This window comes from Lepidochelys olivacea (genome assembly GCF_965140295.1).
Source record: "Lepidochelys olivacea isolate rLepOli2 genome assembly, chromosome: 24".
NCBI classification, from domain to species: domain Eukaryota; kingdom Metazoa; phylum Chordata; order Testudines; family Cheloniidae; genus Lepidochelys; species Lepidochelys olivacea.
Genome location: NC_140434.1, coordinates 701,913 through 729,000, shown reverse-complemented (window position 1 = coordinate 729,000; position 27,088 = coordinate 701,913). Strand labels below are relative to the sequence as shown.

Here is a 27,088-nt window from a genome sequence, read left to right as displayed (position 1 = left end):
AAACCCATCCCTGGGCTGCTTGGATTGGGGCCGCAGGGTCAGGCGCCCTTGGGCGCAGCTGGCAAGGGCCTTTGTCAAGCACTGCCAACTTCCTAGACCCAAGGCATGCCCACCCCCCTGGCTGGGCCCTCTCACCTCTACAGCTCCCCTGGCACACTTGTGTGTGACAGCCCTGGGCACGTGCCCTCCTAGTGCCTCTGCCAGGCCCTCCCAGCTTGCATGGGGCTCAGAGCTGGGTCTGACCCCTGGCACTCCAGGGTCTGGATGCCCTGAAGTCTGAATGGGTCCAGGAGGTGCTATTGCCCCCCAGCCCTCTGGGGGCTCTTGCTGGCTGCATTCCCTGGGCCCTGCCAGGGGGAGCAGGTTCAGTCCAGGGGAGGGCTCTCCCTGTGCAAACAGCAGCTCAAAGGGCTGCCCACCTGCTTTGTCTGTGCACAAAGGGGCCATTCATGCCCCTGCACTCTGTGCTGGGCGCCTGGGGCTGGCTGGCAGCGGGAGGTGACTCCACCACCCCGGTACCTGCTCTGCTCCTTGCCGTGCGGGGGGCGGGGGGCGCGTGCCTACTCCAGCTGCCTGACCCCCTTGGCTCCTCCCCAGTGCAGGGGCTGGGGGTGTCTCCAGGCCTGGGGAAGGCAGGAGTGGGGGCTGCCCTGGGCTCCTGTGGGCGGGGGCTGGGCTGGCTCGGGGCAGAGTGGGCTTGGGGCAGGGCACTCATACCAAGCGCCCAGGGTCTCCTGTCACCAGGGACTTGGCGATTCCCGGCCCAGGAGCCCAGAGTCCAGCATGGGAGCACCAGCCTCAGGTAATGCTGGGGGGCAGGGAAGGTGGGGCTGGCCCCCCAGGTAATGGGGAGGGAGGCATAGGGTGTGGGTGGGGGCTGGGATGGTGACCCACGGTACCTCCATCGGGCCCGTGCTCCATCCTCATTACCCCAGATCCTGACATGTGGCAGGGGTGCTGGCTGGTTGCAGGGTACAGCAGCCTGGGTGGGACTGGCCCCGGTGCCCCAGGACAGAGCTCCCTTGAGCCGTGCGGCTGGTGCCAGGCCGGGTGCCATGCGTTGTGGGTGGGGCTGGCTGATAATGGCAGAGCTGGGGCCCAGGCAAACCAGGCCCTTCGAGTCCAGCCCCCCAGCCCCTGGCCTGGAGAGCTGGGGGGAGGGGAGGGGCAAAGCCAGCCTAAGACCTGCCCCCCTGCGGGGGGGGGGGGGCGCAGTCCCATGGCAAACACAGTGGGCGGAGTCCTGGTTAGCCCCTGGGTATGTAAGTGCTGACACGGGCGGGGGGCGGGGGGTGCTGCAACCCCGGCTTGAAGCAGTTCCCATCGTATCCAGGGTTCCTTTGGTTCAGTGGCTCTCAGCGCCCCTGGCTAGGTATGTCCGTGCGTGTGGCCACTCATCTGGCTCTGCGTGTGAGCATTATGTTGTCATGCAGAAGAGCATGTGTGTGATTGCGTGTCCCTGCACAGGACCAGTGCTCTCCCTCATCCAACCCCCTCCAGGGACCCCAGGCCTGGCAGAGGCAGGAGACACCCCCTCTGGATAAGAGCTGGCACCTGGGGGTGCCCCCAGGTAAGTGGCCCCCCCACCCCAGAGGGGCTCAGCCCAGCTGGGGTTGAGGGAATGCACCAGGCACCTCCTCCTGCTGTGTTTGGGGGTCCTGGTGCTGGCAGTCCCATGGCAGAGGTGCCCAGGTGCTGACTCGCAGCTGCATGCCTGCTGTACCTGGCACCCCTCGCTGGGGCCAGTTGGGTCCCATGGGGAATCCCGAACTCGCCACCAGCCCCCCCACCCCCGCTGGCCACAGTCCCTGTCTGGGCCGGTCTGTTGAGCTCCGGGGGGGGTCTTGCTCCTCCCTGGGTCTGGGCAGCAGCATTCTCCCCATGCCCCAGCTTTTCCCCGATTTCCTGCTAGCACAGGGCCCCCTGCAGTCAAGGGACCTCTGAGTAAGACATGCTCAGCCTGGCCAGGGCTCCCTACCTCCTGGGGGGGCGGGGGCAGGAATGGGAGGGCAGGGAATGGATCTGGGTTTATAGTTTGCAACCCAAATCCCTCTTCTTGCTCTTTGCCTGGCCAGTGTGTGTGGGGATGGCACGGGGGGGAGCTGCCACCATGCTCCCCTTCAGAATGGCTTGGGCAGGAGGGGGATTGGGCCAGGTCCTGCACACCTGGCCCTGCTGCCCCAGCTGTCTCCCTTCGGGACTTAGCACCAGCTTGGTCCAACCTGTTTAAACTCCCCCCTTGAATGCAGATGAGGCCTGGAGGGGCGGGGGCAGGGTTCAACCCCTGGGGGAGCCCTGGACCCCCAGTGCAGGCCCCCATTCCCAGCTGCAGCTCTAGGGGCTCCCAGCCAGCTGCCTTGGCCAGCCCCACAGCTCTGACACCCTCCCCTGTGCAGGGCAAGGGCATTCGAGGGACAGCAGCTGCTGGGGGCATGGCGGGAGATTCCCTAGTTTGCAAAAGCCTCTGCTGGGAAGTTCAATCCAACCCCAGGGTCTGAGCCCTGCCCCCCACAGCACCCCCTGCTGGGAGAGGTGATGGCTGGAGGAGGCGGGGGCTGTGGCTAATGTGTCCTGACACTGTTCCCCAGTAACACAGTAACCTTGTGGGAGGAATCTCACATCACACCACTGGCTGACACAGACCTGGCAGGATGCTGGGCCCCTGCTCCTGTGCCGAGCCCCCTGCAGCCCGCTCCACGGGCTGACAGACCCTGGAGGGATGCAGGGCCCTGGCCCAGGGTTGAGCCCCCAGCAGTCCCCTTGGGCAAAGAAACTCGGTCAGAGCAGCAGATGGGGGCGGGGGAATCTGGTTCCAGGATCCCAGCTCCTGCAGTTGGTAATTCACTGAGACTACAAAACCATTACTGCATCCAACCAGCGCCTGGCTGGCATGGGGGCAGTGCTGGCCTGGCTCGATCCCAGCTGGTATCTTGGGGCAGAGGGTGCCCAAGTGCTGTCATGGGTGCCCCGTGCTGCCCAGTGGGCTGTGCTCTCTGGATCCTGCCACCCCATAGCTCCCCTAGCTCCCCACCTGCAGCAGCTGGGTGTGCAGGCAGCTGCCTCCATGGAGCTGGTCTAGGCTTGTCTGGGGCGTGGGGAGGAGCCAGCAAACCTGCCAGACAGGTCCTGCGGGCGGGTGCTCCAGCCACGAATGGAGTTTACCTCTGGCTCAGCTGGGGAGCAGTGGCGTTTACTCACACCTGGCTGCATGGCCACCCCGCTTGCCCTGGGCCTCCTGGACTGGCTCAGCCTTGCAGCCGGCGCAGGCCTTGTGGCCTGTAAAAACCTGCACCCAGCGAGGAGGTGCTGCGTCAGGCCTGGCTCGCCTGACGCGTTTGCCAGCCATAAAGCACAAGGAGTTTGTTGTCTGCACCTTTACATACTAGCCTGACCCAATTCCCAGTTAGGGGGTCTCTGCATCTTGGTGCTGGCCAGGCCTGGAACCGCACAAACGTCTTTCCCACCCCTGGCTCCTCCAGCGAGTAGGCGCTGAGCGTTGCTGGGGCCTATGAGTGTGGGGCACACCCCAGCCTTGCTATGGGGCTGGGGGCTTTGCTGCCCCTGTTGCTCCAGTGAGCCTAACCCCGTCCCTGCCCAGAAGCGCCCCCTCCCGCAAGCAGGCTAGCCCTGCTGCTCCCTGCCCCGTGACAGGGAGAGCCTTGTGCCTGGGAGCTTAGTTATAGCTGGGGGGTGCCCAGTGCTCAGCAGGGGAGCAGCCTGTTGAGGGTTCAGAAGACCCGTCTTCCCCTGGAAGCAGAGTCAAAGGAGCAAGTGTGGCCCCAGGACCCCCCAAGCCAGCCCGTTACCCAAGCCAGGCTGGGCATGCAGCCATGTGTCCGTCCACGGGCCAGGCTGGGAGCTGCTGACGTAACTGGGGGGTCATTTCACAAAGGAGAGGCAAGCGCTCTCCTCCCTGCTGCCGGCCTCTCGGCCTCCGCCATTCTCTGCTTCCCGTCTGTCCGTCCCACCCTCCTCCTGGCTGGCATGGGGCTCCCCTTCCCTATTCCCACCTGGCCTGCGGTGGAGAGGCCTCCCAGGGGGAAAAGCCAGGCGATTTGCAGTGTGTGTGTGTGGGGGGGGTTGCCTTGGTGCTGGGGGGTGGGGGGAGGTGAGTCACAGGCCCTGGGAGGAGTAGCAGCTCCACTTGCAAAATCCCTTTTGCAACATGCCTGGAACTTGGCTCCTTTCCCCAGCCTGGCCTGGCCCAGAGTCCCCCAGCCATGGGGCAGCCCCATGCGCTCTGCAGGACTCGGGACTCCAGGGCAGGTTCCTGGTAGGGCCAGTGGTAGGGCCCTGCTGGGCTCCGTGGCCTCCAGGAATTCAGTGGGACTGCACCCCTTGTATGGGTATGAGCTGGGTATGGAGAGCGCTGGCCCTTCCAGACCAGGGGCTGCATGGGAACTCCAAGGAGTCACCGCCCTAAATGCTGCGCCCACTGGGAGAGGCCCAGTGGGGCCCTGAGGAGCTCTGAGCCCCCATGGCACCATGCTGGCACCGTGCACACATGCCCAAGCCTCGCTCTCATGGGGAGGGGCAGCCCTTGGCTGGAACCTGCCGTACCTGGAGCCTGAGAGAAGAGCTGGGGGGAGGGGGCCTTGGGAAGCTGGTCCCAGGTTCCTCTCTGGTTGTGGGGGCAGGAAGCCACAGACCCACCCAGCCTGGGACCCTGGCAGGGGATGAGGAAAGTTTTGCACAAGGGCCTCGCTGGTACCAGGCTGGCAGCAGGGCCTGTAGGGCAGCTCGGGCACCAAGCCGCCTCTTAAACCTCCGGCACGCCAAGGAGCCTGTCCCCGCCCCGGGCCCCCTGCCTCCCTGGGCCCGCCCCTTGCACAGGCTTCCCTGTGGTGCCACCCCCAGGTCTCAGCTACCTGCCTGGCTGCACGGATCACACAGCAGCCCTGGCCTTTGCTCCCGAATTAGGCGCTGGGCCAGCCGCCCCCGCCATGTTCCCCAGACCCAGTCACGTCACCGCTGGCAGGGGCCAGCTCCCACCTGGGCACTCTACTCTACCTGCTCAGCCATAAATAGCCTGCAAGGTGTGGGTCCTGGCCCCTTGGGCACCGCCCACTGCGTGCGCCACCCACCGTGTTTGTCTCGCACCATGTTTACACCTTGCACGCTCACCTTTGTCCTGCACACGTCGCCTAGCATGTGAAGGGAGAGTCATGCCTGAGTGGGCATTGCCCTGCCCTGGCACTGACCTCACCCCTACCCCTTGCCCTCACCTCACCCCCCAGCCGGGTCGGGCCCCCAGCGCAGGGGTGACCCCAAACCAACCCTACCCCCAGACCTGTCCTGCTCCTGTGCTTTGCCCAGCACGGCTTCTGCCCTGCCAGCACCGTGGAGAGGCACCCCTGCCCTGCCAGCACCTAGACTCCTGGCCCCTAGATTGGGGGGAGCTCATCATGCACCCCAAACCTCACCTGTATTGGAAATCCAGGGGCTGACAATACGATCACCCCCTTGATCTGCCAGCTATGGGGCACGGGCCTCGCCATGAGGCCCTGAGCTCCCACCCCATATGGCCATCCCAACTTCACTTGGGGCTTTGTCCCTCCACCCCCAGCCCTGAATCCTTCATCCCCACAGAGCAAATGCCGAGGCCCCTGGGTCGCCAGCTCCCCCACCACCACCTCCAGCAAGCGTGCACGGGGTGATGTCCTTGGAGTGAAATCATAGCCATAAATCCTGTTATCACCAGGCTACTGCTGGCCATGGGGGAAGGTCGCCCCAGCGCAATTGGGGGAGGGACAGCTGGGAACCAGCAGGGCTCTGCCTAGCCTCAGCTCACCCGTTGGTTGTACCCGTGCTGGTGGGGGCCTGGCTGCTCCTTGTCCCAGAAATGGGGTGTCCCGGGGGCCTTCAGGCGGGAAGGGGCCTGTCCTGGCTTGGTGTGTCTGGCTCTTTCCTGGGGCAGAGGCCCAGGGAGCTGGGCAAAGGCTGGCATGACGGGTCGTCTCACAACTCCCTTTGCCCACTGCTTCAATTCCTGCCAGGCTCGGCAACTCTGGAGCCTGGGGCGGGGGGGGTCTCTGAAGGTGCCTCATGAGCTGTTATCACCACCAGGGCATCAGGGCTGCCAGTGGTTTGTGGGGAGGAGCTGGGAGTCAGGACTCCTGGGTTCTATGCTTTATTGTGACCCTGACTCTCTGTGTGATCCTGTCCCCACTTTCTGCCTCAGTTTCCCCTGTTAGCTGTACAGTGGGGCTAACCCCACCTTCGCCCTGGAGGGTGTAGGATTAAAGCATTTTGTGCCCCATGTGGGCCACCCCAAAGGTCACTACTGGGAGATTACAAATGCATGCAAGCAGTGGCTGCCCAAGCCAAGCCAGCTTGGTGGGAGCCGGAGTCCTGCTAATGCAGTAATTAGAAGTTATGGGCTGGCTGTGAAGAGGGAAGATGAAAGAGGCCACGGTGAGGGCCCCCCACCACCACAGGAAGCAGCAGCCAGCAATGGTAGCTGGGTGCAGATGCAGATGGGGCAGGTGCTGGGGTCTGGGCAGGCTGTGGGGGCCTATCTGGGGGATCTGGCACCTTGCTGACCCCAGTGGACCTGGGGTAGTGGAAGGAAGGCCTGGCCTCGTTCTGTGGTCATCGCATCCAGCTGCCCATGTGACATGCACATTCGAGAGATGCCCTGGGGGGTGTGGGTGCTTGACCCTGACCGGCACATGGCCCAGTGGTAGGTGACTGGTGTGGGAAGGTGTGTCAGGACCCACTGCTCTAGGGAGCCCGGTGACAGCCACCATGCCAGGACTCAGAGGTGAAGTTGTCTTACCAAGACCTTCCAGCGGCTCCAGGGACCAGTCCCAGTGTGGCTGCAGCCAGCTCCAAGCCTGCGTGGGGCATGCAACATTACCCACAATCAATGGCTCATTATGTAATAAACAAGGGGAAAGTTGTTTTGCAAACGTGGCTGAGTTATCAGCTCACGAGACTCCGGTGAAGCGTCGCTCGGCAAGGCTTAACAAGAATGGATCGGTGTTCGGGGCAGACGCGAGGCATAGCCATGCGCCGGTCAGCTGGCTAAGGACACATGGGTCTGGCCTGGATGCGGGAATGGCTCTCCAAAGGGCCCCAGCGCTGCAAAGCCCCAGCCCCAGGCTGGAGCAATCTCCCTTTGGCAAAGCAATTCTACTGGGAAGGTATTTCACAATATCAAACAAACGGAGAGCAAATAGGAGTGGGGGTGGGGGAGCTGGGCATGTTTGTGGCTGGTGCAAAGCCCTGGGAGAATAGACATGGCTGATAAGGGGGAAAGGAGGCGGGTGCCTGTTATCCAGCTACCTGCCTATCAAAATCTCGCTCTGTCCCCTACACCTCATCAGCTGCTCCCCAAGCCCCACTTGCCCAGATGTTTTTGATGTCCCCAAAACACACCAGATAAAGCAGGTTCTCTGGGAGGTGTGTAGGGACAGCATTGCCTGCAGGCCAGCTGGCCGCTCTCCAGGATCCCTTCACCCATCACTGACACGCAGCCACCTCAGGGCCAGGGAGGGGTAGCCATTCTAAGGCCGCCCGCCTGCAGTCCACAGCTTAGCCGAACCACTGGCAAAACTCCCACTGGCTTCAGTGGGGCAGGAGATTGGTCTTCATCTGTGCCCAGCACCAGGCCAGGACTCTTTGGCCAGGAAGTGAGGAGCCCTGTATCCCTGCAGTGAGCAAGGGCCGCCAAGACGCCTCAGAGCGGGTGCTCAGCCCTGGCTGAGTGGCTGGCAGGCTGCCCGCACCAGGACAGGCTCGTGCCCAGTGACGCCAGCATGAGCCAGGGCTCACTCGGGTGCTGTCTAATAACACAGGGGAGCCGTGTGGGCACCAGTACAGGACCCAAAGCCACCCCCAGAGACGGGACCCAGCTCCTGGGGCAGTGTTCCCAGGTGCCTGGTTTGTGTTGCTGTGTGGCCTTGTGCTGTACTGTGTGTTATCATGGTACCGCTGTTTGTGTGTGTCACTCTCCAGGTTGTTTTGCCATAGGTGACAGTGTGTGTTGTCCTTTTGCTATTTGCTTGTTGTCTAGTGTGATGCTGTTCTTTAGCTGTGTGTGTGACTCGGTGCATTGTCATTGTGTTGTGTGTGCTGTGGCTGTGCCTGTGTGTTGTTATGTTGCTCCATATTGTGACTGTGTTTCTCCATGGGCTATTGTGTTGCTCTGTGTGGTTTTTGTTTTGCTCTGTATGGGTCTATTGCTCTGTGGTGGTGTTGTGGTTCTTTGTGTAGCATTGTGCTGCTCTGATGGTACAGCCCCATGTGTTGAACCGCCCCGTGTTGTTGTCTCTCGCTGGGGGCGGGCCGGCTCCTCCCGCCCAGGGCGGGCCCGGTACATAAGGCGGAGGCTGGGCTGCCGTGCCCGGCACACAGCGACCCCCTGGCCAGCCCCATGGCGCTGCTCTGGGCGCCCCTGCTGGGGCTCTGCTGCTGGCTGGCGGCCGCGGACCGGCACCCCGTGTTCTGGAACAGCTCCAACCCCAAGTGAGTGCGGCGGCCCCGCATCCCGCCTGCCCCCCTCCGCCAGGGAGCCCCGGGCAGCCCCCAGCCCTGCTCCAGCCTGCCCGCCCTCCTCCAGCGCCCGGCCCCGGGACCCCCGAGCCGCCCACCAGCCCGGGCCCCGGGGCGCTCGGGAAGGAGCCAAACGAAACTGGCCTGGGAACAACCCGAGGGTGCCCCCGGCTACGCCCGACCCGTGCCCCGGTCACGCGTCGGGGGATCTCGGCTCAGGCTCCGGCGGGTGCCGGGCTCTGGGACCGGCCGCCCCCGCGCCCCACGGCGGAGTTTGTAAACACGTGGGGGGCGGCCCCCGCCCTGCCCCGCTGGGAGCCCCGAGGTGCCCGGGGGCGCTGCGCCCCCGAGACGGGCTGGAGGCGAACGGGGAGCCCGGGGAAGTTCGGCCTTTGTTCGCGGCGCGCAGGTCTGCGGGCTGAGCCGGGCTCGCCAGCAGGTCCCGGTACCGATCCTTCGCCCAAGCGGCGCCTCCCTCTCCCCACCTAGCCCCCGGCTGTGACCGGCCCCTGCCAGCCGCGGCTCCGCGACGGGACCTGGCCTGAGCCGGGTGGGTCCGGGGGCCCCGGGGCGGGGAGCTGAGGGCTCCCCAGTACTGGGGCCGATCCGGGGGTGCCGGGCTCACTCTCCAGACTCCGCTCTTGCATTGGCACGGGGGGAGCCGAATAAGAGCGGGCTCGCCCCACGGGCTGCGGGAGGGGGTCAGCCCTGGCCCTGCCAAAATCCCGGCCGGTGCAGCTGGCGGGGCTAAAGTTCACCAGCCACGGGGTGTTTGCGCCAAGCGCTGGGGGGGAACCCAGCTGGCCTTTCCTTTCCCAGGACCCAGCTCCCGGCTGGACATGGGCCTCTTCCTTCCCGGGGCTGGCGGGGGGCCAGGGGAAGGCGCCAGGGGCACGGGGAAGCGCGTGCACCGGCAGGAAGCCTGTTGACAAACACATCGGTGGGGCAGCTGCAGGAGGCAGGATGTGGGGCTGGCCGTGGCCAGGCTGTGCGGAATCTGCCCCCGAGTCAGCGCCAGGTGTGGGGCTGATGGGGCAGGCGGGTCCCAGGGGGGTTGGGACCCTCTGTCCGTGCCAGGCGCTTGCCCTCGGCCCGGGTCAGCTGGGGGCCGGGGCCCTGGTGTCCCCTTCCCAGGGAAGATGGGAGCGAAGCGAAGCCCGGACTCCGCCGGTGGAATTACCCGCTGGAGACGCGCATGCTGGGAGCCACCCCCAAAACTCCCCAGCAGGAGGGGCCGATTCCCTCCCCCGGAGCCAGAGCTCTCCACCTGGGCACTGGGGCCAGGCAGAGGGGCCTCCCCAGCTGCGTGGGGCAAGCGGGGGGCTGTTGGTCTTGAACCACTCAGCTGCCAGCCCCAGCTTGCTTCAGGGTGTGAGGTCGCCGGCTCACTGGCCCCAGGAGTGGGCCCCAGGAGAGAAGCTGCTTCCTCCCCCTGCCCCAGCTGTTGTGCTGTCTGCTGCAGCCTGCCCCAGAGATGGCTGCAATTCTGAGGGTGTCTGTGACGTACCTGGACTCCAGGGGCTGGAGCAGGGTCAGGGGCTAGCTAGTTTGGGAGAGGGGAGCTGCTGCCCCCCCCCGTGCCCTCTCAGGGAGCAGAGCCCAGTTCCCCCCTATGTCACCATGTCCGAGAGCCTGCCTGCAGCGGGAGGGGCAGCCCTTGTCTGCCCCGGCACGGGGAGAGGAGCCCTAATGAGGTGATGAGATGGGGGACCAGCATGGAGCAGAGACTGGCCGTCTGCCCTGGCTAATGGGGCAGCTGCGACAGCTGCTCAAACTCCTGGCTCCCAGGGGATGAGCAACAGGACACCGAGGGAGGGAGCAGTTATTCTCTGGGACATGCCTCCCCCACCCCCCGGGGGTGTCTCCCTCCTCCACAACCCCCAGACCCCCAGACTGCATCTCCACTGAGCAAAGACAGCGGGTCTGTGACATCATGGGACAGGTTTGAGGTGTGTCCAGTGCCCACCCGGGGGAAGAGATGGGCCTGTCTGGGGGACAGGGTGATCGGCTCCCAGGAATCTCCCCTGGCGGAACCTGGAGTTCCCAGGGCAGCATTCGGTTTTTCCCTGCTCCAAGGCTCCTGGCCTGGCACCATGGGGAGCAGTGGGCCTTGGGGGTCTCGGCCCCATGCTGGGCACTAGAGGGTTTAACAGGTTGTCACACCAGGGCACATTATTTTCCCATCTGTTTCTTCACCTCATAAAATGCCCCAGACTGCGGTGGGTGGGGATGTGTGTCAGGGGGCGGGGGGGCAAGATACAGTGCTGGGAAATCAACCCCCAATCCAGTGGCTGCTCTGTTACCCCCATCCCCACAATCTGCACTGGCCCCTCTGCATCTGGGGCATCTGCCCCTTCCCTCCCTCTCCCTGGATGTCTGCCCCCCATGGTGCGGGCTGGCTGGGAGTAGAGGGCTGACTTCTTGTCAGCACAGTCTCACCCTGCCTGCATCTGCCTGCTCCGTGCTGACCGCCCTGCCCCCTGCCCACTCCTCCTGGCCCCAGGTTCCTGTTGGATGACTACACAGTGGAGGTCCGGCTCAACGACTACCTGGACATCATCTGCCCGCACTACGAGGAGGGCAGTGTGCCGGCCCGCACCATGGAGCGCTACACTCTCTACCTGGTGGAGTACGAGGAGTACGCGGCCTGCAAACCCCACTCCAAGGAGCAGATCCGCTGGGAGTGCAACAAGCCGGCCGCCCTGCACGGCCCCGAGCGGTTCTCAGAGAAGTTCCAGCGCTTCACGCCCTTCACCCTGGGGAAGGAGTTCAAGGAGGGACATAGCTATTACTACATCTGTGAGTGCCCAGGGAGCAGGGCCTGGGCTATGGTGGGGGGCACAGGGGCTGGCGGGGGTGGGGCCTGACGGGGGGCACAGGGGCTGGCGGGGGTGGGGCCTGACGGGGGGCACAGGGGCTGGCGGGGGTGGGGCCTGACGAGGGGCACAGGGGCTGGCGGGGGTGGGGCCTGGCTGGGGACACAGGGGCTGGAGTGTGTGGGGCCTGGCCAGGGCTATGGATGGGTGCACTGGGGCTGGGGGTTGGGGAAGGGCCTGGCTGGGGATAGGGGTGGACGCAGTGGGGCTGGGGGGTATGAGGCCTGGCCTGGACTATGGTGGCTCACATGGGCTGGGGCGGCCTGGCCAGGGCTGTGGTGGAGGATGGAGGCCAAGTGGGAAGGGGAGTGCGCTGGTTCGTGGGAGGCAGGGACTAATGTGCGGGTGACATGGTCTTTAAGGTGTTACATGTCCCCCACCCCACAAGGGTCTGCTCTCTGGCCCCTGCTCTGATTGGCCTGGGAGAGACCCTGACTCCGTGGGCCTCTCCTGACAGCGGGAGAAATAGCCCCTGTGGGTACGGAGAGCACAGCTCTGACCCACCCGTCTCTTGCTTACAGCAAAGCCAATTCACCACCACGGGGATGGCTGCCTGAAGCTGAAGGTGACTGTGGCTGGCAAAACCAGTGAGTATCTCTGGGGTCTTGGTCCCGCCCAGCCGGGCACAGAGCGCCCCAGCAGCCTGACTGTATCACCATGCCCTGCGCGCTCTCCAGGCATCCAGGGAAGGGCAGCCTGAGTCACTGGGACCCTGGCTCCCTGCGGCTCTGGGGGAGGGTCACGGCCCTGCGCGGGTACAAAATGTGCATCCCCAGCGGATCTGCCAGCATGGTCCATGGCTAGAAAGCGGCTCCCCACAGATTTGCAGGGCTCTAGGCATGGGAACGACTCAGGCTGCAGAGCAGAGAAGGGGTGAGGCCACACCTGGGGCACGGGTTGGCTGCTGGGGCATGCGGTCAGTAACGGGCCTTCAGTGCTGCCCTTCACCTGCTTGTCTCTGTGTTTGCTTTGCAGCTGGGACGCCGCCCGTCCACACCCCGGTGCAGAAGGTGGGGATCCAGGCAGGTACGTTACTGGCTCTGACCAACAGACCCTAATGGGCTGGTGTGGTCTCTGCCATATGAGGGGCTGTGGGGAGCAGCAGGCAGCTGGGCAAAGGCGTTCCCCATGGAGCTGTGCATCTGGCAGCCTCAGTCCAGATTCTTGAGATCCCCTCCCACTAGAGTACAGGGAAGAGCCTGCTCCAAGGCCTAGGTCTGGACTGCCAGGGCTGTGGGGGGCTGCAGGCCAGGCAGAAGGGAGCAATGCAGGATTGGGGGTCAGGATGAAGGGCAGCCACAAACTGCAGGAGGGAGCTTGCACAGCATGTGCCTGGCTGGCTCGCCGTTGGCTTGCGGCTCACACGTGACCCCGGTTGCTGGGTGTCAGCCACTGGCTGCAGCTCAGTCCCCGGACCCCCACGCCCGAGAGCTCACGCGGCTCCTGCTGTCTCTCCTCTTGCAGACGACGCGGACGTGCAGGTCCTGAGGAGTGTGGGCCAGAACTCGGCGCTGCGGAGCGGCAGCCCTGTCACCTTGCTCAGCCTCCTGCTGCCCCTGCTAGTGCCGCACGGCCTGTGAGGTGGGAGCCTGGCTGAGCCACTGGATGGCTACGGCTGAGCCGCTGGATGGCTACTGCTGCCGGGAATGGACCCTGTGGCCCAGAGAGATGCAGGCCCCCGGCTGGGCTGTTGCAAACACTCACGTGAGCGGCTCTCACGTGTGCGCACCCAGCTGGGGTCTCAGCCAGGCGTGCGTTGGCAGCCTAAGGACTTATTACGGGTCGGATGACCCAAAGGGGTCAGTATTACGGGTCGAATGACCCACAGCTGAGCTGAGCAACCAAAGCCGCCACAGCCCTGCGGGGAGCGGCCTCTCCTCCTTACTGCCAGAGAAGAGACCGCCAGAACTTTCCACCACTCGCTTTGAGAGCGGACGACTGCGGCTGCTGCCCTGGCCGGGTGGCCGGCCAGTGGCTCTGGACTCGGAGGGGGTGGGGTGCTGGCACCTCTGGCCGGCTGAGCCAGCCCCCGCGGAGTGCGCAGGGTGGACAGGCCTTGCGGGCTGGTGGTGTGGAAGTGTCCTGCAGGCAGAGGCACGTGTGCGGCCCACACAAATGGCCCATGGACAGCCTGTCGGTAGGGCTGAGCACATCCCAGGCTGGAGCAGGACCTCCTGGAGCAAAATATTTCTTCTGGCGCAGGACCCTAGTGTCAGTGACGTGGGGTGTCGGGATTCCGGACGGTGTGACACCTGGAAAATAATGTATAGCCCTGTCTGGAGCAGGTGCCCCCTCCCCAAATTCTGACCTCCCCTGGCAGTTCTGCTGACTGCACATTGGCCAGGAGCCTGGGGCTGGCTGGCCTGAAGCAGGGAGCTGGGCTGCAGGCTCCCCAAAGGAGATGAACATGTCCTCCACAATCACCTGAGGATGGAATGAGCTGGCAGCCCCAAACCCATGACACCCCCATTCCCTCTATCCACCCCAGCCTGGCCTCTCCAGAAACACTGAGAGCTGGAGTTCCTTTGGCACTAACTCCCAGCCCCATTCCTGTCTGCCTAGGCTCATTGCCACAGTATCTCTTCCTCCTCTCCTTGCCCCACCCAGGACTGCCTGTCCTCTGTAAAGCAGCCACCTGTAAAGGAAACAGGGTGGGGCAGAGGCTGAGTGTAGCTGCTGCCTGGCTGGAGTTCCCACTACCTGCAGGTCTCTAGACTTCCTGTATTCCCATCTCCACGGCCTGTGTGCGCCTCGCTGCCTGGATGGGGTGAGGGGCTCATTCAGCCACACACCTGCTGGGCCCTGCACAGAGCAGTGTATATAATGTGTCTCAATTTGTAAAGCTTCCTTTTTACCACTGAAATTTTTATACAAATGGTCTTGAATAAATACTTTTGGATACGGCTGGGCCGCTGCTGTGGGAGAAGGGGTGGGGAAAGGTGCCAACTGCACTTGTCCAACAGGCCTGGCAGGACAGTACCGTAGCACCTCTGGGACTCCCCCAACCTGGGCAACAGGATGCCCAAGCATCTCCACCTCCTCCCAAGCTTCCAGCTAAGATCCAGACCCCCCTGAAGGGGCAGCACCCAGGCCCCAGCTGGATCTCCCTGGCTAGAGCCACAGAGAAGGTGACAGGCAGAGAAAGCGACCCCTGCTCCAAGCCTGCGCTGCCCTCTCCTATCAACCAGAGGCCTCCTGTGGGTTCAAGACCCTCCCCGGGCAGCGTGCCCCTTGCCAGCCTTCTCCACTCCTGGGAAAATGGCTGGCTGGTCCTGCTGGCCAAGTGGGTTGGGCCTCTGGGGGTGAGGTGGGTTGAGCAGTGGGCTCTTGGCTACATGGCTGTTGTAATTAGTTAATTAACTGGCTGGGTTTGCAGAGAGCTTTGGAGTGGAAAATGCCAAAGCCCCTGTGGCTGACGCTATCCATTATTTCGATCTAGATTCACAAATGCTTCCCGAGCAGGGCGGAGGAGAGGGGAGGGGACTCACTCTGAAGGGGTGGGCTGAGTTGGGCCATGAATGCCCCTGACCATCTCTCCCTGCGCCCCCACCGAGCTGTGCTATGTTTCCAGGCCTCTGGCAGCTGCAGCCCCACTGGGACAGACGTGGCTGGCAGCAATGAACGAAAATCAAACAGACTCATCCAGGGCCATGCAGCATCTCTTTGACTCCCGCTCCCCAGAGCGGCCGGGCTCGGCTCCTCTCCCCTTCCCCAGCCTTGGCCTGAGGGGCGACTCCTGTCCTGGGGAGGAGGAAATGCCTTCAAAACCCTGCTCCAGGAGGCAACTCCCAGGCCAACTCCCCCTTTGTGCACCAGAGCCAGGACTGTCCTGGGAGCAGAGGTGTGAACACCGCAGCCCTGATTGTATTTATTCCCCTCCCGTAGGTACCAGGGCTGCGCTGTTACCCCATAGCAGAGACGGGAACTGAGGCCCAGAAAGGCTGAGTGCCTGTGGCAGAGCAGGGATTGGACCTGGGTATCTGATGCCCAAAGCGCTGGGCTCTCTGTCCCCTCCAGGGTCCTCCTAGCCCAGCGCTTGGATGGGTCCCACTGGCCACAGCACTTGACGCTGCACCACTAGGCAATCAACTGCTCCACAGGGAGACCCGAGTCTACAGCAGAGCCAAAACCGAGCCCAGCTACCAGGCTGTCCCTTCACGCTCACAGGCAGCAAACCCCTCGCCCCACTCAGCTGGGGAACCCCAGGAACCCTGGTTCCAAACCAGGCCATCTCTCGGTGGCCTGTGGCTGGCAGCTGGTCTGACCGGTGCAGGCTGCAATGAGTCAAGGGAGAGACTGGCACAGCCGGAGCCTAATTACCACCCGCTGGAGACAGGCCGAGATGCAACATCCAGGCAGATGTGCAGGCATCACCCCAAGCCCAGCTGATGAGCAGACACAGGTGCTGAGGCGGCCACTCACCCTGCCAAAGTCACCGGCGGCTCGCCAGTGTCCTGGGCAAGGAGGGGGGCAGTCCCCAAGCACCTGCAAGGTCCAGGCATGGCAGCCTCGCTCCTCTCTGCCCAGCTGGGAATGGGAAGGGGCCTAGGAGCCTGAGCAGCCTTCACAAGCCCTTGAGCTGGCCTCCTGAGGCAACTAGCCCGCTTCCCAAAGAGGCAGACCCCAGGAGATGGAGTTAGGCCGGAACCAAACTCTCCAGGCCCATCAGCCCAAAGCAACAGCCTCAGCCGAGCTCTGGCAGCTGGGCACAGATCGAGCAGGAAATGTCCTGCCTCTCAACGCCTGTAGCAGGTGCTGCCCGCCCCATCTCTGCCACCTGGTTAACGCACTGGCCTTGCCACAGCCCTGCTGTTCCACACCAACCCCCCGTCCTTGGGCTGGGGGCAGACGACACGCGACCGCGCCCTGCCCGTTCATTCCGTGATGTGTCCACGCACGGCCGGGGGGAAGCAGCTGGGACACCGTCACGGCAGGAATGGGGCACAGGAGGGCAGCCAGGCCCACGCAGAGTCCCGCAGAGCAGCAGCAGCCAGTGGGCCTGGGAGGCAGCCGCAGTGGATCCACGGGGCAGCGGGCCCAGGGAATGTGCAACAATGACACCAGGCCCAGGCCCTGGCTCCGGCTTCCGTTCAGGGAACCCATCTAGCTACTTTTGCGGCTCCGGGTGTGCAGACAGGGCTGCGGCTCCCAGCCTGGGAGGTAGGTGAGTCAGGCTCCACCTCCCCCACTTCAGAGACAGGCTGGGAAAGTTGGGAAAGGGGCAGTGAGTCACCCAAGGCTGCACAGGGCCTCGCAGACAGGAACTGAACCCAGGAGTCCTGGCTCCAGTCAAACACGGCCAGAGCCACTGGTGCCCCCTGCCCTGGGGACATCACCCCCTCTCTGGACCAGCCTGCACCTGGGGTCATGGGGGACGATTCCCCCACATCCCAAAGCCCAGGGCCACAAGGTTCCCTGCTGCTCCCCTCTGCCCCATGGGGACGGATCTGAGAGTGATATTGTGGGGAGGAGGGGGCTGGGATGGCAATATCTGGGAGCACCCAGGGAGGGCTGTTATGGGTGGCAGTGATTTTGGGGGGTAGGCAAGGACTGGGGGAATATCTGGGAATGTCAGGGGATGGAAGTACAGGGGGTATAAGTGGGGAGCATCGGGGTGGTAATGCCCTGGGAGAGCAACTGCAGATGGTGGTGCTGGGGGTGACAGCGGGGGGGGGGGGTGGTTGCTGAGTGTGTGTGTGAGATACCCTGGGCGTTTGTGGGCAATGTTGGGTGCTGGAGGAGTGACGGGGGCTGGGTTTTGTGACAGGGGGCTGTGGGGGGATTGTTGGAGGGCCGTTATACTATGATACTGAGTGGGACTGGGGGGTATTGAGGGCTGTTGGGGTGTGCCGAGGGGTGTCACTGTAGGGGTTTATTGGGGGTGACATGCAGGGTGTTCGGAGGGGCTGGAGCTTTGGTGTCATACCAAAGGGGCTGTGGGGTGACATGGGGGACTGGGAGGTGACACAGGGAGCTGTGGGGGTCCAAGGGGTGACATGGGGGCTGTGGGGCAGTTGGAGGGGCGAGGTGTGACATAGGGGGCTGTGGAGGAATTGGGGGGACGTGGATGCTGTACGGGGATACTGAGGGGGGTGCTGGAGGGGCTGTGGGGTGACTTGGGGGCTGTGGGGGAGTTGGGGTGCCCCGGGCGCTGGGCTGGGGGGCCGAGGGGGTCTGGGGGGCCCCGGGTGCTGCGCTGGGGGGCCGGGGGGGTTGGGGGCCCCGGGCGCTGCGCTGGGGGCCGGGGGGGTTGGGGGCCCCGGGCGCTGCGCTGGGGGATTGGGGGGCCGAGGGGGTTGGGGGGCCCCGGGGGCTGCGCTGGGGGGTTGGGGGGCCGAGGGGGTTGGGGGCCCCCGGGCGCTGCGCTGGGGGGTTGGGGGGCCGAGGGGGCTGCGCTGGGGGGCCGAAGGGAGCTGAGGGGGGTTGGGGGGCCCCGGGGGCTGCGCTGGGGGGCCGAGGGGGGCCCCGGGGGTTGGGGGGCCCCGGGGGCTGCGCTGGGGGGCCGAAGGGGGCCGAGGGGGGTTGGGGGGCCCCGGGGGCTGCGCTGGGGGGCCGAAGGGGGCCGAGGGGCCCCGGGCGCTGCGCTGGGGGGCCGAAGGGGGCCGAGGGGGGTTGGGGGGCCCCGGGGGCTGCGCTGGGGGGCCGAAGGGGGCCGAGGGGGGTTGGGGGTCCCCGGGGGCTGCGCTGGGGGGTTGGGGGGCCGAGGGGTGGGGCCGGCGGGCCCCGGGGTTCGGGCCCGGGGAGGTGCCGGGGGCGGGTCCCGGCGGGGCCCGGCCCCAGTCTCGGTCCCCGCCGGCCGCAGCCCGGGATGGAGCCGCCGCCGCTGCCGCTGCTCTCGGGGGCCTGCGTCGCCTGCACCCTCGGCATGTTCGCCACGGGCCTGTGAGTGCGGCCGGGCCGGGCCGGGCCGAGCCGCTTCCGGGTCCGGGTCCGGGCCAGATCCGGGCGGCGGCCGGGCTGGGGGGCAGCGAGGGCCGGGGCTGGGGGTTACGGGGGGCAGCGAGGGCCCGGGCTGGGGGGGCTGTGGGTTACGGGGGGCAGCGAGGGCCCGGGCTGGGGGGGCTGTGGGTTACGGGGGACAGCGAGGGGCCGGGCTGGGGGGCTGTGGGTTACGGGGGGCAGCGAGGGGCCGGGCTGGGGGGGCTGTGGGTTACGGGGGGGAGCGAGGGGCCGGGCTGGGGGGGCTGTGGGTTACGGGGGGCAGCGAGGGGCCGGGCTGGGGGGGCTGTGGGTTACGGGGGGCAGCGAGGGCCCGGGCTGGGGGGGCTGTGGGTTACGGGGGACAGCGAGGGGCCGGGCTGGGGGGCTGTGGGTTACGGGGGGCAGCGAGGGGCCGGGCTGGGGGGGCTGTGGGTTACGGGGGGGAGCGAGGGGCCGGGCTGGGGGGGCTGTGGGTTACGGGGGGCAGCGAGGGGCCGGGCTGGGGGGCTGTGGGTTACGGGGGGGAGCGAGGGGCCGGGCTGGGGGGCTGTGGGTTACGGGGGGCAGCGAGGGGCCGGGCTGGGGGGCTGTGGGTTACGGGGGGCAGCGAGGGGCCGGGCTGGGGGGGCTGTGGGTTACGGGGGGCAGCGAGGGGCCGGGCTGGGGGGGCTGTGGGTTACGGGGGGCAGCGAGGGGCCGGGCTGGGGGGCTGTGGGTTATGGGGGGGAGCGAGGGGCCGGGCTGGGGGGGCTGTGGGTTACGGGGGGCAGCGAGGGGCCGGGCTGGGGGGGCTGTGGGTTACGGGGGGCAGCGAGGGGCCGGGCTGGGGGGCTGTGGGTTACGGGTGGCAGCGAGGGGCCGGGTTGGGGGGCTGCGGATTACTGGGAGGGACTAGGGGCTGGGCTGGGGGGGCTGTGGGTTACAGGGGGTTGGGGGACTATGTGTTACGGGGGGGACTAGGGGCTGGGTTGGGGGGCTGTGGGTTACTGGACGTTGAGGGTGTCTGTGGGTTGCTGTGGGACTAGGCTGGGAAGAGCTATGGGTTACTGGTGTTGTGGGGTGCTGGGGGTTGGGGTGCTGTGGGTTACTAGGGGGCTGCGCTGGGAAGAGCTATGGGTTACCAGAGGCTGGGGGTTGCTGGGAGCTGGGCTGGGGTGCTAGGGATTACTAGGGACTGGGTGGGCCTGGGCATCGCTGTGGGTTGGCAGCTCTATGGACACAGGAACTTACCCCTGGGGGCTCCCTCCTTTCCCAGTGGCTACCCTGCCCCCAGCCCTGTGGGGCGGGCCGTGACTCGCATGGGCAGCTCCTGGCATGGCTGGGCCTCTACAGTTTGGCCAACTCCGAGCTGTCCTCAGTCACGAGGATTTTTAAAAGAGCGACGTCCTCGGGACCGTCAGGGCTGGGGGGAGGCGGGTTCCGTTTGCCAGCATTTCTCTGCCGTCGTGAGGGCTGGGAATTTGCGCCTTGCCGGCGCTGGGAAGTTACCCCGGTTTATCCATCCCACTGCAGCTGGTTCACGCAGCCCGAGTGCGGACGCAGTGGGTGGAGGCGCTGCCAGCGCGGGACGTGTCCCGTCAGGGGCGGGGTGAGCTGGCTGGGGGGGGCCGTCACACCGGGGGACTGGCCCGTCCCTGGGGGTGCACCAGTCAGTATAAAATCCCAATGCAGCTGGGCGCTGCCCCTGTTCAACACCGAGTCCAGCGCAGGCCCTACCCGCCATGTAACCACCTGACACCAAGGCTGAAAAATGGCAAACGGCACCACTGCTTCTGGGTGTCACCCTTGTCACAGCCACTGTGGCAATGCCCTCTTAGACTCGGGGGGGGGGGGGGGGGGCTTGGGCCGGGATGGGGGGTTGGGTCCCCTCAGACTTGGGGGGATGGGAGGCATTTCTCCCCTGTCTTATCCCTAGGACTGACCTGCGCCAGATGTTTCGCACAAGGAGTGTGGAGAATATCCAGTTCCTGCCCTTCCTTACCACCGATGTAAAGTATGTCCAGCCCCTGCTGACATGAGGGGGACAGAGGGGGCGCAGGCCGGAGGGTCATGTGGCTGTTGGAGTTGGGGCTCAAGTGGAGGGGTGTCACGGAGTCCCTGGGCGATGCTCTGGAACTGCTCCCCATGAAGCCAGTCAGGACTCTGGGGCAGTCGCCTTTCTGTGAGCAGCCTGTCTTCAGGACACACAGCTCACACAGCTTCCACCTTCCTGGGTCTGACCTCGGAGCATTCAGCATCCTCTGCCCCTCCGTGCGCTTCCCCCAGCGAGTTTGCTCAGGCGGGGCTCCTGGGGAAGCCAGAGGGTCCTGCCCCCCAACTCCGCAGTCAGACGTGACTCTCAGCCAGCCAGTAACACAGAGGGTTTATTAGACGACAGGGACATGGTCTAACACAGAGTTTGCAGGTGCAGAGAACAGGACCCTTCAGCTGGGTCAATTTTGGGGGGTAGTGAGCCAGACAACCCCGTCTGCACTTCACTCCATGTCCCCAGCCATCCCCAAAACTGAAACTCTCTCCAGCCCCTCCTCCTCTGGGCTTTGTCCCTTTCCCGGGCCAGGAGGTCACCGGATTCCTGTGTTCTCCAACCCTTTAGCTCTCACCTTGCAGGGGGGAAGGGCCCAGGCCATCAGTGGCCAGGAAAGAGGGTGTCGGCCATTCTCTGTGTCCAGACCCCTGCACACCCCTGCCCTCTAGGGCTCTGCAATGATCATACACCCTTATCCCACCCCCTAGATACCTAAGAACTGCCTAGGGGAAATTGAGGCACCCCCACACTATTCGGAGGAAACATTAAGAACAGTCCCACTTCGTCACAAGGGGGGCTTGGACAACAGCTGGGCAGGGCGCACGCTCCAGCGGCTTGTACAGTGGTGGGGAGCACGTGCTCCGGGAGGTTCACGTACAGGGACGTGCTCCAGTGCTGGAGGGCTCCCCAGCCCAGAGACAGCAGTACTGGTGACTACCCAGCCTGGTCTCCCCTTGCAGTAACCTGAGCTGGCTGAGCTACGGGTGCTTGAAGCAGGACTGGACACTGATCACCGTGAACGCCATCGGGGTGGCGCTGCAGACCCTGTATATCCTGGTGTACCTCTATTTCAGCCCCGAGAAGGTGGGTGGAGAGCAAGTCCCTCCCGCCTGCCAGGCTCCAGGGGGAGGGGGGAGCTGCCCTGTTCGGAGGGATACCTGTGAAGGGGCGGAGTTGGCATGAGGAGGGAGGTGCCTGGGGTGGGCATTTCTTGGGAGGGGGTTTCCTGTGCCATCGTGGTATCGGCCCTGACTGCCCTCTTCCTGTCCCCCAGCGCCGGGTTCTGCTGCAGAGCACGGCCCTGCTGGGGGTGTTGACCCTCGGCTTCTGCTACTTCAACCTCCTGACCCCAGACGTGGACGTGCGCCTGGCACACCTGGGGCTCTTCTGCAGCGTCTTCACCATCAGCATGTACCTCTCGCCCCTGGCTGCCCTGGTGCGTGTGGGAAGCATGCGGAGGGGAACCTGTCTAACTGGGGCGCTGGCCTGGGGCATGGGCCATGTCACTGGCCTCTGGGGGGCGTTCTGCTGGTTTGGGGCAGAGCAGTGCATGCTGGGGCCTTTGGGTTCCTGCAGGTGAGGTGCCCAGTCCCTCAGCTTGGAGGCCTTGGGGTTGGGAGCCCAAAGGAGACCCCAGTGGGCCGTTCAGCTCTGGTTCTTCCTTGGCCCCACGGGCTCGCAGGAGACAGCTGTCACTCTGGGAGGGGCCCTGGCTGGGATCTGCAGGAAGCTCCCCTCAGTGCCCTGAACTTAGCCCCTTCTGTGTTCCCTGCAGGCCAAGGTCATCCGGACCAGGTCAACCCGGTGCCTGTCCTTCCCACTGACTGTGGCCACCTTCCTGGCCTCAGCCAGCTGGACGCTCTATGGCCTCCAGCTCAATGACCTCTACATCATGGTGAGTGCCATTTGGCGGAGGGCTGGGGCCCCTCCCTTCCGCTCACTGCCACATGGGGGGGGCTGCCCTGGGAATCGTGGGGTGCAGGCCCAGACCCCCAGCGAGCGCGGGGCGCTGTTCCCGAGCCATCCCGTGGAGCCCCCTGTGCTGCCTTGTGACCCGCGCTCAGGGCGATGGGTCCTGATTTTAATTAATTGGCTGGCAGACAGCCAATACAGTGTTCCCATGACACGTGCATGGACATGGAGCAGCTTGTGAGGGGAAGGCATGGGAACAGTAAAACTGCTGCAGGATTTATAGCTCTCCTGTCTCTGTGCCCCCCCGTTCCCTTCCCACTCAGGTCCCTAACGTCCCCGGGATAGTCACCAGCATCCTGCGGCTCTGGTTATTCTGGCAGTTCCCTCCGGACCAGGACAAGCTCTACAAGCCCCTGCAGGCCTGAGGCCTGGGACCTGCCATCTCCGCCGTCCTGGGGCAGGAAGAAGCATCACTGAGCCCTTGTGGTGGGGAGCCAGCGGCAGGTGCAGACCCAGCTCCTCAGCCCGTGGGTCGAATGATTTCCCTCCCCCCAGTACCTTCACTGACCGATGAAGGGAGGAGCCAATGCTCACACTGTGATTCTACTGCCCTTGCCCCTGCCCTGGTGGCGGCCCCTGCCAGCCGCCCCTTAGGCCTGCCTTAGCCAAAGAGCCTTGCACGGCACTACACGGGTACTGCCCCCTGCCTGGGGCTCTGCTGCTCCTGGGGGGCTCTGAGGAGTCATGGCTGCCTTGCCGCAAGGGATGCCCCCACACCTCCAGCCATTTTCATTTTTCTTTGGTTTGCTCTATTGGGAATAGTGCCTTTGACACTTCAGCAGTGCCCCTGCACCAACCCCCATGCACCTGGCCAGCTCTGGGGACTCTCTTCCTCCCTGCTGTGCTCAACCATTCTAGGGGGGCTGTGGTGGGAGCCAAGTGCGGTGCTGGGGGGCTGCCCTCTTCTTTGTTGGATGCCTTGGTTTGTAGTGCTGTTTTGTATGAGCATAAGTGCCTTTTAATAAATCAAAGCCAGAGCATGGTGCCTGTTTCCTCAGCTCGGGGCACCCCCAGGCACAGAGAGCAGGCCGGGGCTGTGGAGGGCCTGCACCCCCTGGTGCCCCAGAACTTGGTGGGTACATGTGAGGATACACCCAACAGCCCAGGTGCACTCAACCCCCCCAGCTCTGGTGGCGTTACTGGGAACTGGGGGCCCTTCCCAGATCTGTTTGAGGCAGAGGAGAAAGAGCAAGAGAGGGGCTACCCTAGGGCCTGATCCTGCAGGTTCCCCTACCCCCCAAGTCAATGGGTGCCCTGTCCCAGGAAGAGTCACACAGGGCATCATGTGCAAACACGTGGACAGCACCTGACAAACAGCCTGCTCCCACTGGGGGCTGAAGGGACAGCCACATTTGGATCAACCTGCTCCAAAGAGCAGCTCCCCCTCCCCTCAGCCCAATGGGGGTGGGGCTGTTCTGATCCTGGCTGTGTCCCCAGGGAGCTGAGAGGATGGGGCGGCTTCTGGCAGAGCTGACCTCCTGTTACCTCGTAACACGCAAGATGTGCAGGATCATCCTGGCGAGGGCAGCTCTTCTCTGCCCTGGGCTGGGGCTCGACAGGGTGGCCTGCTACTGGGAGTCTCTAGTGGGCTCCATCAAGCCCCCTCCCTCAGTATCCACCCTGCAGGGCCCCAGCCAGGGCCATGCTGGGAGCTGGGGAGCGTCCCTCAGCTGAGCCAGCTGCCCAAGGCCATGGCTAGGCGCTGCCGGGCCATGACTGGCCACGCATGTGCATGGACGAGACTGCAACTAACTGGCTGTCCCGCCTTCCTTGCTGCCACTGTTGCTCAGGAAGCAGCTAATTAGTCGCTCCTGCTAATTAGCCCCATTCCTGCCTTTGATATCAACTGCTCCTTTTGCAGAAGGATGCGCAGCCAATAATTAAGAACACGAAAGTCCTTTGGCTGGTATGCAAGGAACCCAGGGAGTCTGCCAGGGAGGCAGGCCCCAACATGTGTCACTCAGGCAGCAGCCCGGCCCTTCTGGCTGCAGGGAGCCCCATGGGCCCTGTAGCAGGGCCTGTGCCAGCCAGGGAGACAGCCCATGGATGGGGCTGTTGGGTTGCTCAGGAGAAAGGGATTCCCTGAAGGAAGCAGCCTCCGCATTCACCTTCTGGAGGGCAGGGGGCTGTACAAAACCCTGCTGAACTTGCTCATCATCTTCAACCAGCGTGTGAAAGTCACTGTGCCATGGAAGCAAGGTTCTCGCTAGCACGGCCTGGCCCAGGCCACCCTGGAAATGACAACTCTTCCCACGTCCCTGGGCCAGCAGTGCCACCCACCACCTAGACAGCATGCTGGAGCCTGAGCTGGGGGGCTGCAGCCTTAGCATGCGGTCTGGTTGATAGCCCCCCACTGCCCTGATTTAATGCCCACTGGCTGCTGAGAGCCAAGGAGGGGCCCTGGGGAGAGGGGAAGGTAGAGGAGTCAGAGGCAAGACTAGATCTCTGCAGCTTCCCACTACGAGTAACCAGGGGAGTCGGTGGGTGAGGTGTAGGCAGCTTGGGCTCAGATAGCTGCCTGGGGGTGGCTAGCCCGAGCAGTGCCACGCTCAGGGGACTGAAGGAGACAGTACAGAATTATCCACCTCGCTTGCACCTTGCATCTGACACAGAGCAGCACAGTGTTCCCTGCTGCTGACTCAGAGGGAAGAGCAGCAGCCAGTGAGTCACCCCTGGCAACACATGAGTGATTCCTGGGACTCTCTCATCCAAACCCTGGCCCGGTTTGCTTGTGAGAGCAGCTAGGAAACGCACCAAGGGGGCCTGGCTGCAGGAGTGAAGGGAGTCACCTAGCAGCAAGCTGCTGCACTGACCACTTCTAGTTACCATCACCATCGAGTCCCCACCCGTCTTGTGCACTCAGTGCCACATGTCACCTGCCCCTGTTCTCCTGAGGGGATGGACCAGCTCCCTGTCGCAGCAGGAACCCGCCCAGAGCCCACTCTGTGACCGCCCTTCCCCAGGCTGTCAGCAAGGCTCAGCTACATACACTGATTCTTTATTGTGCTAATCCAAGTGAGGTGAGCGGCCCAGCTCCCTGAGGTGCAGCCTCCCCACCCCGCAGGTCAGAACTTCAGCCCTCGCCGGCTCAGGTCCGCTCGGGCCTCTCTGATCTGCTCCTGGAGCTCCTTCGCAGCAGCCTCGCAGTCATTGAATGTAGCCAGGCGGTAGCCAACGGTCGCCAGGGAGTAGCAGCCGAACGCCACCAGCAGGTACACGGGGAACGGCCAGAGCACCTGCTGGCAGGGCAGAGGGAGGTGGAGGCCCAGGGGGTCCAAGGCCAGGGTGGCCCAGGCAGTGCCCAGCAGGGCCAGTCCGCACAGCCACTGCACCAGCTTGGTCATGGTGCGCGTGGCCGGGTCTCGGCGCAGGACGGGCTGCAAGAGAGGCGGGGAGAGCAGGTCAGCAATGGAGAGCGGGTCGCGGCTGAGATGCCGATACCCCCCCAGCCCCGATAACCCCCCAGCCCCGCTGGGCCGCACTACACCCCCCCCAGCCCCGATACAGCCCCCCCAGGACCCGATACAGCCCCCCCAGCCCCGCCGGGACCCGATACAGCCCCCCAGCCCCGCTGGGCCCCATTACACCCCCCCCAGCCCCGATACAGCCCCCCCAGCCCCGCCGGGACCCGATACAGCCCCGCTGGGCCGCACTACACCCCCCCCAGCCCCGATACAGCCCCCCCAGGACCCGATACAGCCCCCCCAGCCCCGCCGGGACCCGATACAGCCCCCCAGCCCCGCTGGGCCGCACTACACCCCCCCCAACCCCCCCAGGCCCCATTACACCCCCCCAGCCCCGATACACCCCCCCCAGCCCCGCCGGGACCCGATACAGCCCCGCTGGGCCGCACTACACCCCCCCCAACCCCCCCAGGCCCCATTACACCCCCCCCAGCCCCGCCAGGCCCCATTACACCCCCCCAGCCCCGATAACCCCCCAGCCCCGCTGGGCCGCACTACACCCCCCCCAACCCCCCCAGGCCCCACTACACCCCCCCCAGCCCCGCCGGGCCCCACTACACCCCCCCCAGCCCCTCACCGGCCTCCCCGCTCAGCAGCCAGCGGCCTCTCCCGTCGCGGAGCTGACGTCATTCTCAGGCGCCGTGGCCCGCAGGCGGCGTGCACGGCCCGCGGCCTTCTGGGAGTTGGAGTTCGGGAGCCTGGGCCGGCCTGAGCCACTAGGGACCGGGCGCTCCCCCCACCCGGGGCAGGGCGCTCCCCTTGCCCCGCCCCCCGCCCCCGCAGCCCCCCGCCCCCGGGACCGGGCTCTCCCCTTGCCCTGCCCCCCACCACAGCAGCCCCCCACCCCCGGGACCGGGCTCTTCCCTTGCCTGCCCCCCACCCCCGGGTGCTCCCCTTGCCCTGCCCCCCACCCCAGCAGCCCCCTGCCCCCGCCCCCGGGCTCTCCCCTTGCCCTGCCCCCCACCCCAGCAGCCCCCCGCCCCCGGGACCGGGCTCTCCCCTTGCCTGCCCCCCACCCCCGGGTGCTCCCCTTGCCCTGCCCCTCACCTCTGGCAGCCCCCTGCCCCCGCCCCCGGGCTCTCCCCTTGCCCTGCCCCCCACCCCAGCAGCCCCCTGCCCCCTGGACCGGGCTCTCCCCTTGCCTGCCCCCCACCCCCGGGTGCTCCCCTTGCCCTGCCCCCCACCCCAGCAGCCCCCCGCCCCCTTCCCCGGGCTCTCCCCTTGCCCTGCCCCCCACCCCAGCAGCCCCCTGCCCCCTGGACCGGGCTCTCCCCTTGCCTGCCCCCCACCCCCGGGTGCTCCCCTTGCCCTGCCCCCCACCCCAGCAGCCCCCC

The 27,088-nt window shown here is 65.3% G+C and overlaps 3 protein-coding genes across 4 annotated transcripts; 2 read left to right on the top strand and 1 right to left on the bottom strand.

The window, feature by feature from the left end:
- The first annotated feature begins 8,312 nt into the window (after positions 1-8,312).
- On the top strand, positions 8,313-14,273 carry EFNA1 (ephrin A1). Its single transcript, XM_084613308.1, has 5 exons — positions 8,313-8,469; positions 11,000-11,295; positions 11,894-11,959; positions 12,348-12,398; positions 12,837-14,273. The coding sequence occupies exons 1-5, from the start codon at positions 8,378-8,380 to the stop codon at positions 12,950-12,952; spliced, it is 621 nt and encodes a 206-aa protein (XP_084469434.1). The 5' UTR covers positions 8,313-8,377; the 3' UTR covers positions 12,953-14,273.
- A 3,859-nt stretch (positions 14,274-18,132) lies between these two features.
- Positions 18,133-23,268, top strand: SLC50A1 (solute carrier family 50 member 1). Of its 2 annotated transcripts, none has more exons than XM_084613059.1 (6): positions 18,133-18,254; positions 20,209-20,286; positions 21,279-21,402; positions 21,593-21,754; positions 22,094-22,213; positions 22,554-23,268. In XM_084613059.1, exons 1-6 carry the CDS (start codon positions 18,181-18,183, stop codon positions 22,653-22,655), a joined length of 660 nt encoding a protein of 219 aa, XP_084469185.1. In that variant the 5' UTR covers positions 18,133-18,180; the 3' UTR covers positions 22,656-23,268. The 2 variants fall into 2 exon arrangements, with proteins under 2 accessions (XP_084469185.1, XP_084469184.1); XM_084613058.1 differs by lacking the exon at positions 18,133-18,254 and adding an exon at positions 19,443-19,881.
- A 2,004-nt stretch (positions 23,269-25,272) lies between these two features.
- Positions 25,273-26,446, bottom strand: DPM3 (dolichyl-phosphate mannosyltransferase subunit 3, regulatory). Its single transcript, XM_084614090.1, has 2 exons — positions 26,332-26,446; positions 25,273-25,667 (listed from the first exon to the last, which is right to left on the bottom strand). The coding sequence occupies exon 2, from the start codon at positions 25,632-25,634 to the stop codon at positions 25,356-25,358; it is 279 nt and encodes a 92-aa protein (XP_084470216.1). The 5' UTR covers positions 25,635-25,667; positions 26,332-26,446; the 3' UTR covers positions 25,273-25,355.
- Positions 26,447-27,088: the final 642 nt, after the last annotated feature.

Excerpts from the sequence above, each read along its gene's own strand:
- EFNA1 (XM_084613308.1), top strand. The coding sequence starts at position 8,378 with ATGGCGCTGCTCTGGGCGCCCCTGCTGGGGCTCTGCTGCTGGCTGGCG. Across the intron at positions 8,470-10,999 it reads TGGAACAGCTCCAACCCCAA|GTTCCTGTTGGATGACTACA; the intron begins GTGAGTGCGGCG and ends TCCTGGCCCCAG. Across the intron at positions 11,960-12,347 it reads GACTGTGGCTGGCAAAACCA|CTGGGACGCCGCCCGTCCAC; the intron begins GTGAGTATCTCT and ends TTTGCTTTGCAG.
- SLC50A1 (XM_084613058.1), top strand. The coding sequence starts at position 19,592 with ATGGGCAGCTCCTGGCATGGCTGGGCCTCTACAGTTTGGCCAACTCCG. Across the intron at positions 21,403-21,592 it reads TCTATTTCAGCCCCGAGAAG|CGCCGGGTTCTGCTGCAGAG; the intron begins GTGGGTGGAGAG and ends CCTGTCCCCCAG. Across the intron at positions 21,755-22,093 it reads TCTCGCCCCTGGCTGCCCTG|GCCAAGGTCATCCGGACCAG; the intron begins GTGCGTGTGGGA and ends TGTTCCCTGCAG.
- DPM3 (XM_084614090.1), bottom strand. The coding sequence starts at position 25,634 with ATGACCAAGCTGGTGCAGTGGCTGTGCGGACTGGCCCTGCTGGGCACT.